We start from the raw sequence: 14,400 nt of genomic DNA on the forward strand, positions 1-14,400 counted from the left end.
GTCTCCGTACCATCTTACACAGTGGCTGCACCATTTTACATTACATTTGACTTATCAACAGTGCACGAGGATTCCCTTTTCTTCTTTACCAACATTTTTTATTTCTTGCTTTTTTGATAATAGCCATTCCGACAGGTGTGAGATGATAGCTTATTGTGATTTTTGACTTGCATTTCTCTAAGAATTAGTGATGTTAAACATCTTTTTATGTGCCTGTTGGGCATCTGTATGTCTTCTTTTGAAAAAAACATCTATTCCCTTGAGCTGGAATTTACAGGGTTGGGTGGGGAGGGGCTCTGGGCAGAGGGTTCAGAGTATGGAAAGGCAAAGAGAGGAGATTTAGTAAGACATTTAGGGAAGTTCAAGTCACTAACACATCCTACAGAGCTCCATCATAAACGTGCAAACATATGTGTGTGCATACACACACACGTACACCCCTCCTGAGTGGCTCCCCCGCATAAGAGCCAACACTGGCCTCCTCCCAATTTGCAGAGTTGAAACAGGCTTGGACAAAAGGCTTGCTGTGACAGGGAAGGCTGCTGACCCTCATGCCTCCCCTCCAGAAGCCAGGCACACCCATCCAGCACCTTTTACACTCGGGCCCAGGATGGGATCTGGTCCCAGCGACCTGTCCACACAGCTTCCCTGGGGCCATCAGGATGAGCATTATTGGCCAAATAATGGGAAGTTGGGGGCCTGCCTGGGGGCCTCCGAGGCCCAGCCAAGATGGAGGGCTCCTTGCAGAGGTCTCGGCTGGAGACGGATCCAGAAGGAACCGTGGTTTGAGCCCCAGACCCAGGTCAGGGATGGGCTGCGCCAGCGGCTCTTCCACCCAGCCCTGCCTGCTCATCCCTCTCCCCAGCCCTGATCGCTGTCTCCTCTGCTCATTTTGGGTTTTAGGGAGTCATCTCAGCAGCGTCAGAATGTCCCGGCCAAGCAGCAGAGCCATTTATTGTAAGTGGTCCCCTTCTCTCCCTCTGGGTTCCCTGAACCCCCTGCGTCCAGTCTCTCCCTCCCCACACTGACCACCTGCTATAGTTGTGCCTGTCTCAACTCCTTCTTCTGCCCTCACCCCCTTGCTTCATGCCATGGCAGTGCACCGGAAGGAGTACTTGCAGAATATCGCCTTAGAGCCCACTCACCTGCAGCACAGGGTGGAGGTGAGTAACCCTAGGGCCCCATACAATTTCCTGATTCAAGCCAAGTTCTCCTACATGCCCCCCACCCTGACAAAAAGCAGATATCTGAAATAAGTCTGCCATAGAAGCCAATGGCCTGACCCGGCCAGAATAGGTGGGCTCAGGTCCAGCAAGCCTACCTAAGCATTTGCTAAGTGCAGGGGAGGAGGATGGGGCAGCTGGGCATGGGCAGAGGAAGCTAAGCCAGTGGGCATCCCATCCCCAAGTAGCAGAGGGATGGGCTGGGATCCACCACTCGATCCCGCCCCTTCCTGTCTCTCGGATCATCCCCTGCCCCAAGAAATTGCTCTTTGCCCGGGATCTGGTACAGCTGGAGGACAGAATGTGTGAGGTCAGCCAGTGGTTCTTGTGCAGGGACTTGAAAGGACCACTATCTGAGAGGGGAGCCATCTGGGCTTCAGCTTCCTGTGCACAGCTTGGAGCCTGGAATGGAGGCTCTGGCGCTGCCTGGGAGAACGACACTGGCACTGCCAGATCTAGTTGCCAGGACAGCTGTTGACATCACGTGAAAGCTCAGACTGGAAGGGTGTGGCAGGGAAGAGCAGATACTGCATCAGGCTGAAGGTCTGGGTAGAAGCCACCCCCAGGCAGCAGTAGATTTAGCACTCACCCCGGGAAAAGGCAGGAGGGATGCTGGAGCAACCGTCTAGAAGAAGTCAGGCTTCCCCAGTCAGCTGAGCTGGGACTAAGATCCCTGGGCTTCATGGAGGGAATGAGGACTGGGAACTGGCTTTGTTTAGGTCTAGGAGGCAAGAGCAGGGGAGGCGTGTCCAGGGTGCCAGGGCATTTGCCCATGATATCAGGGCTCCTGAATATGCTGGCCGAGTGAACTTGAAGAAGAGCTGGGAGCTATGCAGAGGACAGGGCAGTGGGGTCAAGGGGCAGGAGGCAGATGGCATCCTCCCAGCAAGGGCCTGGAGAGGAGCACAAGGGGCAGGACTGTGACTTTTGAACATGGATGGTAGAAGCGAAGGGTATCCTTGAGAAGAGAGAATAACAGCAAAACCCTGCTGTAGTGATCAGACTAGCAGGGGACAAGGGCCTAAGTGGAGACTGAGGTCAGTATGGACCTCTCTGAGATAGAATCAGGGAGAACGGCGGTGGGCTTGACTTATTCCTGAGAGACTGGGAGGTAATGGATTATCAGAAGGGGGACATGCATGCTGGGCATGGGGCGCAGCATGCATGGAGACAGAAAGGCTAGGTCAGGGAAGAGATGGACCAGGCTGGGTGGGTGATTCTCAAAGAGAGCAAAGAAAAGTAGGGGACAGAATTTGAGCATCCTGTAACCTACCTGGAGAAGCTGAGACTTATATGTTGGATAGCTGAAGCCCACGCCCCCTCCCCACATTTACCACCATCTAGACTGTTACAGGCCATGATTGTCCTTCCTCCAGAGTTCTAAATCCCCTCCTACAGCCCGTCAGTCCCCACCTTGCCCGACTGCCTCCAGACCTCACATTGTCTCTTGAAGGCTACTTTATGGGGATTGCCTGGGGCCTCCCCAGTGAGGAGGCCAGAGACATGTCATCCCCTTCTGCTGCCCTTCCCCCACCCCCACCCCTGTCCATCCCCACCTGTGAGCCCCCTCTCCAAATCTTCTCCCAGCCCATCTCCTCCTGTCCCCTCAGCACCTGATGACATGTAAGCTGGGGACACAGAGAATCCAGGAGCCCAAGGATGCTCTGCAGAAGCTGCAGGAGATGGACGCTCAGGGCCGGGTGTGGAGCCAGGACTTGCTCCTGCAGGTCAGGGATGGCTGGCTCCAACTGCTGGACATCGAGACTAAGGTCAGCCTCCCACCATTCCCTGCAAGGGGTCATAGCTAACCTGGGCTGTGGGAAAGCAAGCCCCAGGGCATGAACACCATCCCACTATGCCCCACACGGCAAGCACCCTTCCCCCCACACAATACATACCCAGGACTAGGAAGAAACAGGAGATAGAGGCACAGGGGTCAGGGGAAAGGACACCCCATCCCAAGCCATTGGAAGTGTGGAGCAACCCAGGTCAGGAGCTCCTAGGGGCCTGTCGGGCTCTCAGTGACTTCACAGCCAGTCTCTCTGCTTGGCCCAGGAGGAGCTAGAGTCCTACCGCCTGGACCGCATCAAGGTCATGGACGTGGCGCTCAACACTGGCTCCTACAACTCTGTCCTGTCCATCACTGTGCAGGATTCAGACCTGCGAAGCACTAGCACTCTGCTTTTCCAGTGCCAGGAAGTGGGGGTGAGATCTAACAACCATCACCACCCCCGACCTAACCCCTCCCCTCCCCCATCCCCCAAGCCTGTCTGATTGCTGGTTCCTCCAGGCAGAGCGACTGAAGACCAGCCTGGAGAAGGCTCTGGAGGAGGAGCTAGAGCAAAGGTAGGCAGCCTTTGCCCCTGCCCACCTGCAGAACCCTCGAGCTCAGGTCTGGGTGGGCTACACTCTGCCGCATACCTGGGGGAGCTCAGGGGCCTGTGACCCAATAACACAGACATTGACCTGGGGAGTGGCGAGGCTGGAAGCAGGGTGCAAATGAGTGCTGGGCCCAGGGACCACTGGAGACTATCCTCAGAGACTGACGTGGGACCAACTGGTCCCGGAGGGCAGGCCGATGACGCCGGGGAGAGTCAGGGAAGGGTTTGGATGGAGACTAGGGGGCAAGGCTGGTGGGGCTCCTGGAGAGGGGCAGTGGTACCCCCTGGGTTCTGGGGCAGAAGTGTGGGCAGAGCCTCTGCCCCAAGAACCCAGTCAAAGCTGTGTCCTTGTCATGTGCTCGACAGGCCCCGGTTGGGAGCCCTTCGCCCAGACCAGGACCGATGGAGGGGGCCTCCTCTGGAAAGGCTGCTCCCTAAGGAGCAGGCACGTCCTCTGGTGTGGGGGCCCCCTCCAGAACAGCACTACTTGATGAGCCCAGAGCACGGTAAGTTTGGGCGTGGGGGCCAGTGGGAGGAAAGGTTCCCATCAAAGAAGTTCTGGGCCATGGTCCCCTTCCTCTGCAGACACCCCACCACCATCTCCGAGGCCCCTGCCACACCGCACCAGCATCCGAGAGCCAAGCATCTTCTCGCTATCTCCTTCAAGGAGGTCCCCATCCCCCGAGGACCCAAAATGGGATAAGGTAACTGCAGACTGTCTTGGGCTTGTTGAGGCTTTTGTGGTCTAGCCAAAGGGAAGACACCAGTTGTCTCCCTCGCCTCAAGGAGCCAGGCCCCAGGTCCACCAAGGCAGGGCCTGGCCTAAGAGGGGACACAGAAGCTTGGTCAGCCCTGGGCTGGGCCTGAGGCTCAGGCTTGTGGTGGAGGGAGGCAGGGTTGGGAGTTCCAGGGTGGGTCTAACTGCCCACTCAGCCAGGGGTTGTTTGGGGCCCAGGAGGTGCTGGACCATGTCCTAAGGGACATCGAGCTGTTTGTGGGGAAGCTGGATGAGGCCCAGTCTAAGGCCAGTCGTAAGAAGAAGAGTCACAGGAAGAAAAAGAAAAAGAATAAGGAAGGTGAGTGAGGAGGGCCCGGGGAGAGGAGTCGGGGTTTGGGGGACAGGGGGAAGTCTTGGGATGATACATGACCCGCCATCTATCCCCTTCTTGCTATAGAGATAACAGAGGCACATTACATCGACTGCTTCCAGAAGATCAAGTACAGCTTCAACCTCCTGGTACGTGACTCCCCACAAGTTTCCCAGCTCTTTTTGCCTGCTCCCTCCCCCCCCTACCTCAGCAACCTCCTCCTCTCCCTCCCTTCTTCCCCTGCCCCCGCCCCCCCACCCCTGAGCAATCCTGTTCTCTCTTCTCTCCATGGACATCCCATGCTGCTCCAGCTTCTCCCCCTGGAACTGCCCCACCCCACTCTTGGCTTACTTTGGGAGAATGCCAGGCTGCCCAGCCCTGAACAGTTATGGGGCCCTGGGGTCCTAGTGAAAGTGGGGTGGGAGGAAGGCTGGTGACAGGCTTCACCCTGTGTCTTCAGGGAAGGCTGGCCACCAGGCTGCAGGATACAAGTGCCCCTGAGTTTGTACACATCATCTTCAAAATTCTGGACTCCGTGAGTCAGGGCAGGGATGGTGGGGGTAGGGGGGAACAGGGTGGTACAGAGGGACGTGCTGAAGTTAAGATGAGACAGGCCAGGGTGGGAGGGAGGGGGCAGAGAGAGGTACGGGTCTGCTCCTTGCTCACCGCCAGCATACCCTCTTCCTTGACCCCAAGACACTACCCCACTGTGCACAGCAAGCACCTCTCAGCAGACTAGGTGCGCTGGGGTTGGAGCCAAGGACACCAGTGAGGGCAGGAAGGAGCAGGCCTGGGGCAAAGTAGGAAGCCAGGGACCCCGAGCCCTTTCCCACTCCTGCCTGGCCCCGAAGAAGCTCAGGCTTCCTGACACCTTTCATCCTTCCCCAGATCCAGACCCAGTGCCCTGAGTCTGGCTTAGCAGCCCGAGTGATCTCACCCCTCCTCACCACCAAGGCCATCGAGCTGCTGCAGTCCTGTCTAAGCCCATCAGAGAATAACCTCTGGGAAGGGCTGGGCACAGCCTGGACCACCAGCCAGTAAGTGACAATAAGGCCTGAATGAATTGGAGGCAAGCAACATGGGGGTGTAGGGCAGGAGGTGACAAGCTCTACATTGTATCTTAAAATGAATTCTATACCCATTAAAACTATACCCATTCCTCCACTCCCCAGCTCCTGGTAACCCCTACTCTATGAAATATCTAAAAACAAATCAGGGAAATCTACCTTGAGTTCCCAACATTTAATTAGGCTAAGCACAATGAAAAAAAAAAAAAAAAAACCAACACACTTACCATCGCCCACCATTGCAGGAAAGCATTATCTCAGAAAATAGAACAATTCTTCCCAAGAAAGGCGCACTGGCAACCTTCTACTAAAATTTTTCTCATTTTTGTCAAGGACAAAGTAAAAACTTTGTCTCAATGCAGCCCAGATTTTAACAATTACTGACATAAGAGATGTTGCAAATGTAACATCAATAAGATTTGCAACCAACTGGCAGAGGAGCTAAGAGAAGAGATGTTTCATGTGGGTGGAACAGTGATACAGGCAGTTGGGCAGCAAGGCCAAGCTGATGAGTGCAGGGGGTGGGATGTGAAATCAGTTAGCATACCCTGAGCTGAGGTGTCTGCAGAGACTGGGTGGCCTGGCCCTGCAAGGAGAGGTCTAACCTGGCTACAAGGGTTTGAGAACAGTCAGTACAGATGTAATAGTTGGGACCCCCTGGAGGTAAGCACTGCAGTAAAGTAAGCAGAGCCCACTTTAATAAGCATGGCCTGCTCTCCCCACGAGAGACAGGCCTCGGAAAACTTTGAGGTGGCAAAAAGAAACAGGGATAAGGAGGTAAAGGAGGCAAAGAGAAATTCCGGAGAGTTAAAAAGGAGAAACAAAAAAGCAGAAGCATGAAAACCAAGAGAGAAGAGGGTTTTAGAAAGAGAAATCAACTGGGGGAAAAGCCAATGGTTCCAGGAGTCTTTTTGCCTAATGAGTTTTGTTTTGCTTTTCAGTTCAGCCCCATTAAAGGACGTCTGTGTCCAGTTCATCTAAAGACATAAAATTTAACTTAACATAATCTATTTATTTTATTGTGGTAGAATATACATAGGATAAAATTTATTTTAACTATTTTTAAGTGTATAGGTCAATGCCTTTAAGTACATTAACAATATTGAGCAACCATCACCCCTATTCATTTCCAGAACTTCTTCAGTATCCCAAATGGGAACTCTATACCCATTAAACAACCAAACAAAACTCTTTACCCATTCCTTTCTTTCCCCAGCCCCTGGTAACCTCTATTCTATTTTCTGTTTCTGCTTATCATTTTAAATATAAGATTGAAGTCAGTTGTGTCCTGACATGTTTTCTCATTTCTTAAAACAACCAAAAATTAATGTATGAATGAAATGAAAGACAGAAACACAGAGAACAGAATTAACTAAAGAGATGTAAAAACCTTCAAAAGAGTTCAATTTCAGGCAAATTTTATTCAAACTATTTGGCTTGAAGCAAATTGACCCAAAACTATGCTGCTGCTGCTGCTGCTAAGTCGCTTCAGTTGTGTCTGACTCTGTGCGACCCCATAGACGGCAGCCCATCAGGCTCTGCCATCCCTGGGATTCTCCAGGCAAGAACACTGGAGTGGGTTGCCATTTCTTTCTCCAATGCAGGAAAGTGAAAAGTGAAAGTGAAGTTGCTTAGTCGTGTCCGACTCCTAGCGACCCCATGGACTGCAGCCTACCAGGCTCCTCCATCCGTGGGATTTTCCAGGCAAGAGTACTGGAGTGGGGTGCTATTGCCTTCTCCGACCCAAAACTATAAATGACACTAAATTCTGTGGTAATAGACTAGAAGGATACAGATCACACAAGGCCATTTGGATTTGGCAATCAGAAATCATCAGGGCTTTAGAAGAACTAGTTTCAACAGAGGAATGGCAGAGGTAAAAGTCATGTGGTAAGGAATAAAGAAAGATCCAAAGGTAAGAAAATATAGGCAGGGCCTATGGACACATCCTCAAAAAATTTGATAAAGATAAGATAATAGGATGGCATCTTTAAAAGCATAGTAACAGAGTCAAGGGAAGACTTGAGCATGTTTTTAAGGCAAAGAAAAGGAGCCAGTGAGGACTTCCCTTGCAGTCTAGTGATAAGACTTCACCTTCTGATGCACGGAGGAGAGGGTTCTATCCCTGGTCCAGAAGCTAAGATCCCACTTGCCTCCCGGTCAAAAAATCAAAATATAAAACAGAAGCAATATTATAAAAAATTCAATAAAGGTTTTTTAAAAGGCCCACATCAAAAAAGGAAAGAAAGAAAGAAAGAAAAGGAGCCAATAAAAAAGATTCAGAAGAGGGAATAATTTGTTCCCATTGAATACATATTTATTAGGGGTTCCCTTTTGGCTTAGCTGGTAAAGAATCCACCTGCAATTTGGGAGACCTGGGTTTGATCCCTGGTTTGGGAAGATGCCCTGGAGAAGGGAAAGGCTACCCACTCCAGTATTGTGGTCGGGAGAATTCCATGGACTGTATAGGCAGTCCATAGGGTCTCAAAGAGTTGGAAATGACTGAGTGACTTTCACTTTCACTGCCTCCTCTGTCCCTTCTGCACTATACTCTGGAGACAGCTATCAAGGAGATCAACACAGAAAGAAACATGGATAAGTGAGAATCATGTGCAATTCAGAATGTGTGTGCACAGTGCAAAGAAGCAGCATTCACATCTGTCTCTGGGAGGCAGGGAGAGACTTCCTCCAGGAGGGGCCTCCGCGTTCCCCAGGCAGGCAAGCAGAGCCAGCCTGGAGGCCACAGGCAGTGCTGCTCCTCTGGCGTCCCGGGCAACGGGTGAGGGAGCAGGCTGAGAGGCAAGTACCAGCCCCCACCCTAGAGCCAGCCAGAGTGCCCTGTGATGATCACAAAGGGGAGGTCCACACACGAACCAGCTAGATGGTTCCCCCTGCTTTTGGGAACCGAAATAGGTTAGACCCCAGGAGTGTCTTCCAGCCCTAACACTGCAGTTCTGCCACTTTCATTCAAACTCCCCATCAGTGAGTTAAAGTACTCATCTCTTAGGGTGTTGATATGTCTGCACATTCACGGGCAGAGGTGAGGCTGGCCCACAGATACCTGTGCCGTGGGACCTGTACGTGCTTAGCTGTTGGCTCCTGTGTCCTGGGGCCTTTCATCTGTGCACATGGGCCACTTTCTCCATTACCTAGAAGATCCCCCAGGCCAGCTGCTGTCATCTCCGCCTTCTCCACATCCCACAGTCTGGCACAGAGTGGACTCAGCCCTGTTCTTTCCCTAGGGCCAACTGGACAGGCATCGAGCCCCTGCCCTACAAACCCACATTCTATGATGGTTGGCAGCTTCCAGAAACCTCCTACCAGGTAAGGGGAGCTTAGCACAGAGCCCGAATCAAAGCCCTAGACTCTGGCTAGTTTCCACCGTCTCAGTCCAGCCACGGTCACGTGACTCCTAAGTGGTAGGTGGGTTCTGTGTGGAGAGCGGGCAGGCGAGGGGACGTGAAGCAGCTGTGCGCGGGCAGGCCTGTGGCCTCACACCCCTGCTCTCCACCACCATGCAGCTGACATCCTGCTCTCACTTTGTTCTGCCCCCACAGGCGTTCTCAAGTTACCAAGACCCTACTTCCATCCGGTATGCCCTGGGCTTTGTTAGGACCGTGTGGTTCTGGGGAGGGAAGGACCAGGCTGATCCTGAGGATCTGCAGATTCTACGCCTCACTGACCTCTAGGCTCTCTTTTAGTCAGACACGCACAAGCACATCTCTCCCCTACTTTGGGTGAAAAAGCAGTTTTTTACCTTCCTAGGATACAATCCCTCTTCTTTCAATATTCCCCACACGTAGCTCTGATTTCTCAGAGATTGAGTATGAAGTACTCAAAGGAGTGCTCAGATACAGAAGACTCCACTGCCAGAAGAGTCTTGAGAAATCACCAACATCTAGACCCCTTCTGCCCATAGAAACCCACACCCCAAGCCCGTCTAAAAGTGACCTGCCCTCAAGCTCTGTGGAAACCCCAAAAGTCATTGCTAGACTCCAAGGGGGAGACGTCTGGGGCTGAGACAGGGGCCGGATCTCTGAGGACCCACTCTCCAGCCATCCTGACTCTGTCTCTGTGGGGCTAGTGGGGAAAGCCCTAGGTTAAGGAGCACCTCGCACTTTGCTCAAGAGGAGACACACAACCATGGCCCCAGCCCTGTGCCCTCCAGACCTGGACCTGTCAAGCCAGCCCTGAAAATGCAAGTCCTCTATGAGTTTGAAGCTAGGAACCCACAGGAACTGACGGTTGTCCAGGGAGAGGTGCTGGAGGTGAGGCATGGACTTGAGCTGAGAAAAGGAGGCGGCGGTTGGTGGTTGATGGGAGCTACTGGGAGCATGGGGGGTGGAGGGATTGGCCTGGAGAAAGTGAAGGAAGGTTGGGAAGGGCCCAGAGAGAGAAAGTCCGGTGGGGGAGGGGAAGGCTGGCTGGAGAGAGGCTCGGGTCACTGACGTAGTGACTCCCTGGCAGGTTCTGGACCAGAGCAAGCGGTGGTGGCTGGTGAAGAATGCAATGGGACGGAGTGGCTACATCCCCAGCAACATCCTGGAGCCCCTAGAGTCGGGAGCCCCCAGGAGCCAGAGCGAGTCACCCACTCGGGTACTACCATGCCTAGACTTCAGAAGCTATAAAGCCTGAATCAGAGGTGGGGGCAGGGAGGATTCTTTGACAAGTGGAGGAGATGGCCCTGGTTCAACTGAATCAGTATTATCATGTTTATTGTGGGGCCAGAGCAGAGAACAAGCCTTGTGCTTGTCGGACAAGCAAACCATGGAGCGAGACACGTGGTTTGATGAAAGCCCAGAGAAGGGACCCTGATGAGAGGGGCTGTGGGTGGCTCTGAGAAGGGACCCTGATGAGAGGGGCTGTGGGTGGCTCTGAGATGAGATGGCTTCTGACTCCCACTTCCCCTGGTTCTAGCCTCCGATGCTTCGACTTAGCTCAAGGCCTGAGGAGGTCACAGCCTGGCTACAGGCAGAGAACTTCTCCACTGTGTGAGTGCCAAGTGCCACAGCTTTGCCTCTGTAAAGGGCGCCGATGACCACTGCCCCCCACCTCCACAAGTGTCTCTTCCAGGGCACTTGTCCCTTCAACCCCAGGAGTTTATGGAGTTGGTTTAAGCCAGTATGTTTACCTTACTCCCTGACCTCCAAACACTCTTTCTGTGAATTCTCCTGTCACCCCAGCCCTCCAAGCCCAAACATCCCCTTCTCCACCCAGATATCCAGGGCTGGGTCCTTCCACCCCACCACTGACAGTTTCTGCTCTATTTGTTTCCAGGACCGTGAAGACCCTTGGGTCCATGACAGGGAGCCAGCTGCTTCACATGAGACCTGGAGAGCTACAGATGCTGTGTCCACAGGAGGCCCCCCGGGTCCTGGCACGGCTGGAGGCTGTCAGAAGGATGCTGGGGGTGAGGACACATGGGGGTCCCAAGCCCTGCTGGAAATGTGGGGTGCTCCCTGAGTGAGCATGAGAGTGCCCGGTGGGCAAGCCAGCAGGCCCGACCCTGGAGCAGCACTCACTGAGGGAGGTCTGGTACAGGACCGTCCCCCAGGGGCTTGACTTCACTTGCGCAGGCACACCTTGAAGCTCCTAACTGACTGTTGGCATGAGCTCTGGGGTCCCTCATCTGGCACTGGCCTCACCTCAACCTTTTCTTTCCTCAGATGAGCCCTTAGGCAGCAATTCAGACACCTCCAAGACCAAGACTTTCTCACAAGCAAGATGGCAGATCTGATACTCTTTAGAGCCCTGAGAATTCCTCTTCCAGCCCCTAGGTTGCAGCAAACCCCACACCCCAGCTCACACAGCAAAGAGGATGAACAAGACCAGAGGTTGAGATAAACCGTGCCCCTTCTCGCTGTGTGGAGAGGTCTCCCCAGTTGCCACCTATTTATTGCGTCTCTCTCCTGAGCTTAGAGCATTTATGCCTAGATTTGTCAGGACTGTTTAGACCCTCTCCTCCCCAATAAAGGTATCCTCAAGCTTGTCATGTGCCTCTCTTGCAGCTTCCTCTGGCCCTGGTGGAGGCCAAAGGCAGGGAATTAGGAAGAGCTAGGACACTGGGCATGAAACAGCAGCAGCCCTACATCCATCACTGGGCCAGACTATAAGTGGGAATTCACTGGAGCAGAGTCAGAATTCAATGATTATGGCCCAACTCTCCTTAATTTCTAAATAAATTTGAAAATAAGGCTATACTCGACATCTTTATCCTTCTGTGTACATTTCTCCTGGTATATTCCAAGACACCCAGTACAGGTGAGGGCAGAACATCAGAGCAAGGAGTACTGAGGCCGACAATTGCAGGTTTTGATCAGCCACACTGGCTGATGATGCAAAGACACACTAAAAAGCATGTCCAGGCTCTACCTGGCAACTTCCTCTTTTAGTACTTTTGTCACTTCCTGTTGCAGTGAGCTAATTTTGAGGCCCCCTCCCCAGCTTGTCTCTTTAGTGGTGGAACATAGGGAACATTGGACTGGCTACGTGAACTCAGGGCAAGTCATTTCACTCTCTGGCTCTCTTTTTCCTCTCAAATGTTAAGTGAAGAGTCTGAACTATCTGTGGCTTCTAATATTTAGGATATATAGCCTTCTTTAATCTCAGAACAATCACAAGACTCCCCTCCTTATATAACAGAGGTTCTACTTTCATTCAGTTAGTCTGCAGATAAGGTTTGATGTACATGTGAGTTAAGGGCCCCTTAAGAGTCCTTAAGATGTTCCCTTAGTACAATAGCCAGAACATGGAAGCAACCTAGATGTCCATCAACAGGTGAATGGATAAAGAAGTTGCGGTACATAGATAGAAAGGACTATAACTCAGTCATAAAAAGGGACAAAACTGAGTCAGTTGTAGTGAGGTGGATGAACCTAAAGTCTGTCATACAAAGGCAGAAAGAGAAAAATATCAGACATTAATGCATATATGTGGAATCTAGAAAAATGGTACTGATGAACCTATTTACAGGGCACAGATAGAGACACAGATGTAGAGAACAGACTTGTGACACAGTGGGGAAGGAGAGGGCAGGACGAACTGAGAGAGTAGCACTGACATATTTACACTATCACGTGTAAAACAGAGAGCTAGTGGGAAGCTACTCACAACACAGGGAGCTCAGCCTGGTGCTCAGTGATGACCTAGGGGTGAGGTGGGGGTGGGATGGGAGGGAGGCTCAGGACAGAGGGGATCTATATACATGTAGTTGATTCACCCTGTTTTACAGCAGAAACTAACACAACATTATAAAGCAATTATGCTGCAATAAAAAAAAGAAGACAAGATCTTCCCATAGTCACTCAGTTGAATCTGTCCATGACCCTAACATTGCCAAAATATCCTCTTTTTTGCCTGCCTATCTCATTCCCTCAAGTTCCTGGCCTCAGAAAATCATCTCTCCTAACTGGTAACACTGAATAAGAAAGCAAATAGTTTCCCTTACAAAATAGAACAAAGGTGAGACCCTTAAGGTTTGACTGTCAAGAGCAAAAGTTAAATAGCAAAGTTAATTTGGGGGAATGAGGAGAGGCGATATTGACATATTGTCTTCTGGGGCTTCAAGGGGCTGAAGGAGTCCTAAAACAGGGAAAACTTTCAGAACCAGGTAAAAAAGTATTTTAACCCAGGTCTCCCCAGATTTCCCAGCAAAGACTGAGATGAGGTGAGACTGTTTGGATATCCAAGTGCAGAGGATCTAGCACACGTCGGGCTATTACACAGACCTAGTTTTGAATTCTCGGAGAAGGCAATGGCACCCCACTCCAGTACTCTTGCCTGGAAAATCCCATGGATGGAGGAGCCTGGTAGGCTGCAGTCCATGGGGTCGCTAAGAGTCGGACACGACTGAGGGACTTCACTTTCACTTTTTCACTTTCATGCATTGGAGAAGGAAATGGCAACCCACTCCAGTGTTCTTCTTCCCTGGAGAATCCCAGGGGCAGGAGAGCCTGGCAGGCTGATGTCTATGGGGTCGCACAGAGTCGGACACGACTGAAGTGACTTAGCAGCAGCAGTTTTGAATTCTAGGCCACCCATGGACACTTGAAATTAGAACAGCAACTCACCCTACCTCTCTACGCCTTGCTAATCTATAAAATTGGTGTAACAGCTACTTCACAAAGTTGTTGTGAAGCTTAAATTGGAATAAATTAGCTAGCATACATGAAGTACCTAGACTATTGACTAGCATATCATAGGTTTTCAATAAGCATTAGTCTTATATCCCAAGTTAATTTGTGACTGGCCTGTTATCTTAGGAGCAGAAATCCAAAAATTATAAATTCATCTGTCCCAACGCATTTGTACTTTTTTCCTTTCTTCTTTTAGTGAACTGTCCTTTTAAAAATTTTCATCTTTGCTACACCCAAACTAGGGGGAAATGTGTTTTCCCATGCCTGGCCTAAGGGGTTTAGGGGCTCTGTGTTCTAAGTGTCTGTGCTGCAGAGGCCAGGCCAGGCACCTACCCAGTAGCTCAGAACTCCTCGCCATCCACACTCTATACACACGCCAAAGAGAGCGATTCCCTGATTGATGGTCAGCCTCTGTCGACTCCTGGTGCTTGCCCACTTACCCCCAAACCTCCCATCCCTACTAGATAAATATTTATGGCAACTAGGTAACAGGGTCCTCACGGCCT

The 14,400-nt window shown here is 51.6% G+C and overlaps 2 protein-coding genes across 5 annotated transcripts in view; one reads left to right on the forward strand and one right to left on the reverse strand.

Moving 5' to 3' along the window:
* Positions 1–14,400, reverse strand: part of LOC129654995 (glutathione S-transferase Mu 1-like) — a 114,728-nt gene that overhangs the window by 57,231 nt on the left and 43,097 nt on the right. The window lies entirely within an intron of this gene.
* On the forward strand, positions 884–11,951 carry EPS8L3 (EPS8 signaling adaptor L3). Of its 2 annotated transcripts, XM_055584800.1 has the most exons (18): positions 884–957; positions 1,099–1,163; positions 2,834–2,992; positions 3,279–3,428; positions 3,514–3,569; positions 3,971–4,110; positions 4,190–4,308; positions 4,560–4,680; positions 4,780–4,841; positions 5,153–5,227; positions 5,581–5,729; positions 9,002–9,083; positions 9,317–9,351; positions 9,844–10,027; positions 10,227–10,355; positions 10,677–10,750; positions 11,037–11,169; positions 11,426–11,951. In XM_055584800.1, exons 1-18 carry the CDS (start codon positions 927–929, stop codon positions 11,435–11,437), a joined length of 1,776 nt encoding a protein of 591 aa, XP_055440775.1. In that variant the 5' UTR covers positions 884–926; the 3' UTR covers positions 11,438–11,951. The 2 variants fall into 2 exon arrangements, with proteins under 2 accessions (XP_055440775.1, XP_055440776.1); XM_055584801.1 differs by lacking the exon at positions 5,153–5,227.

Source organism: Bubalus kerabau, chromosome 6, assembly GCF_029407905.1.
Source record: "Bubalus kerabau isolate K-KA32 ecotype Philippines breed swamp buffalo chromosome 6, PCC_UOA_SB_1v2, whole genome shotgun sequence".
NCBI lineage: Eukaryota > Metazoa > Chordata > Mammalia > Artiodactyla > Bovidae > Bubalus > Bubalus kerabau.

Bases quoted from the DNA above. Each gene is read 5' to 3' on its own strand.
- EPS8L3 (XM_055584800.1), top strand. From the start codon at position 927: ATGTCCCGGCCAAGCAGCAGAGCCATTTATT. The intron at 1,164-2,833 runs GTGAGTAACCCT...CTGTCCCCTCAG, and splicing joins ACCTGCAGCACAGGGTGGAG to CACCTGATGACATGTAAGCT. The intron at 10,356-10,676 runs GTACTACCATGC...CCCTGGTTCTAG, and splicing joins AGAGCGAGTCACCCACTCGG to CCTCCGATGCTTCGACTTAG.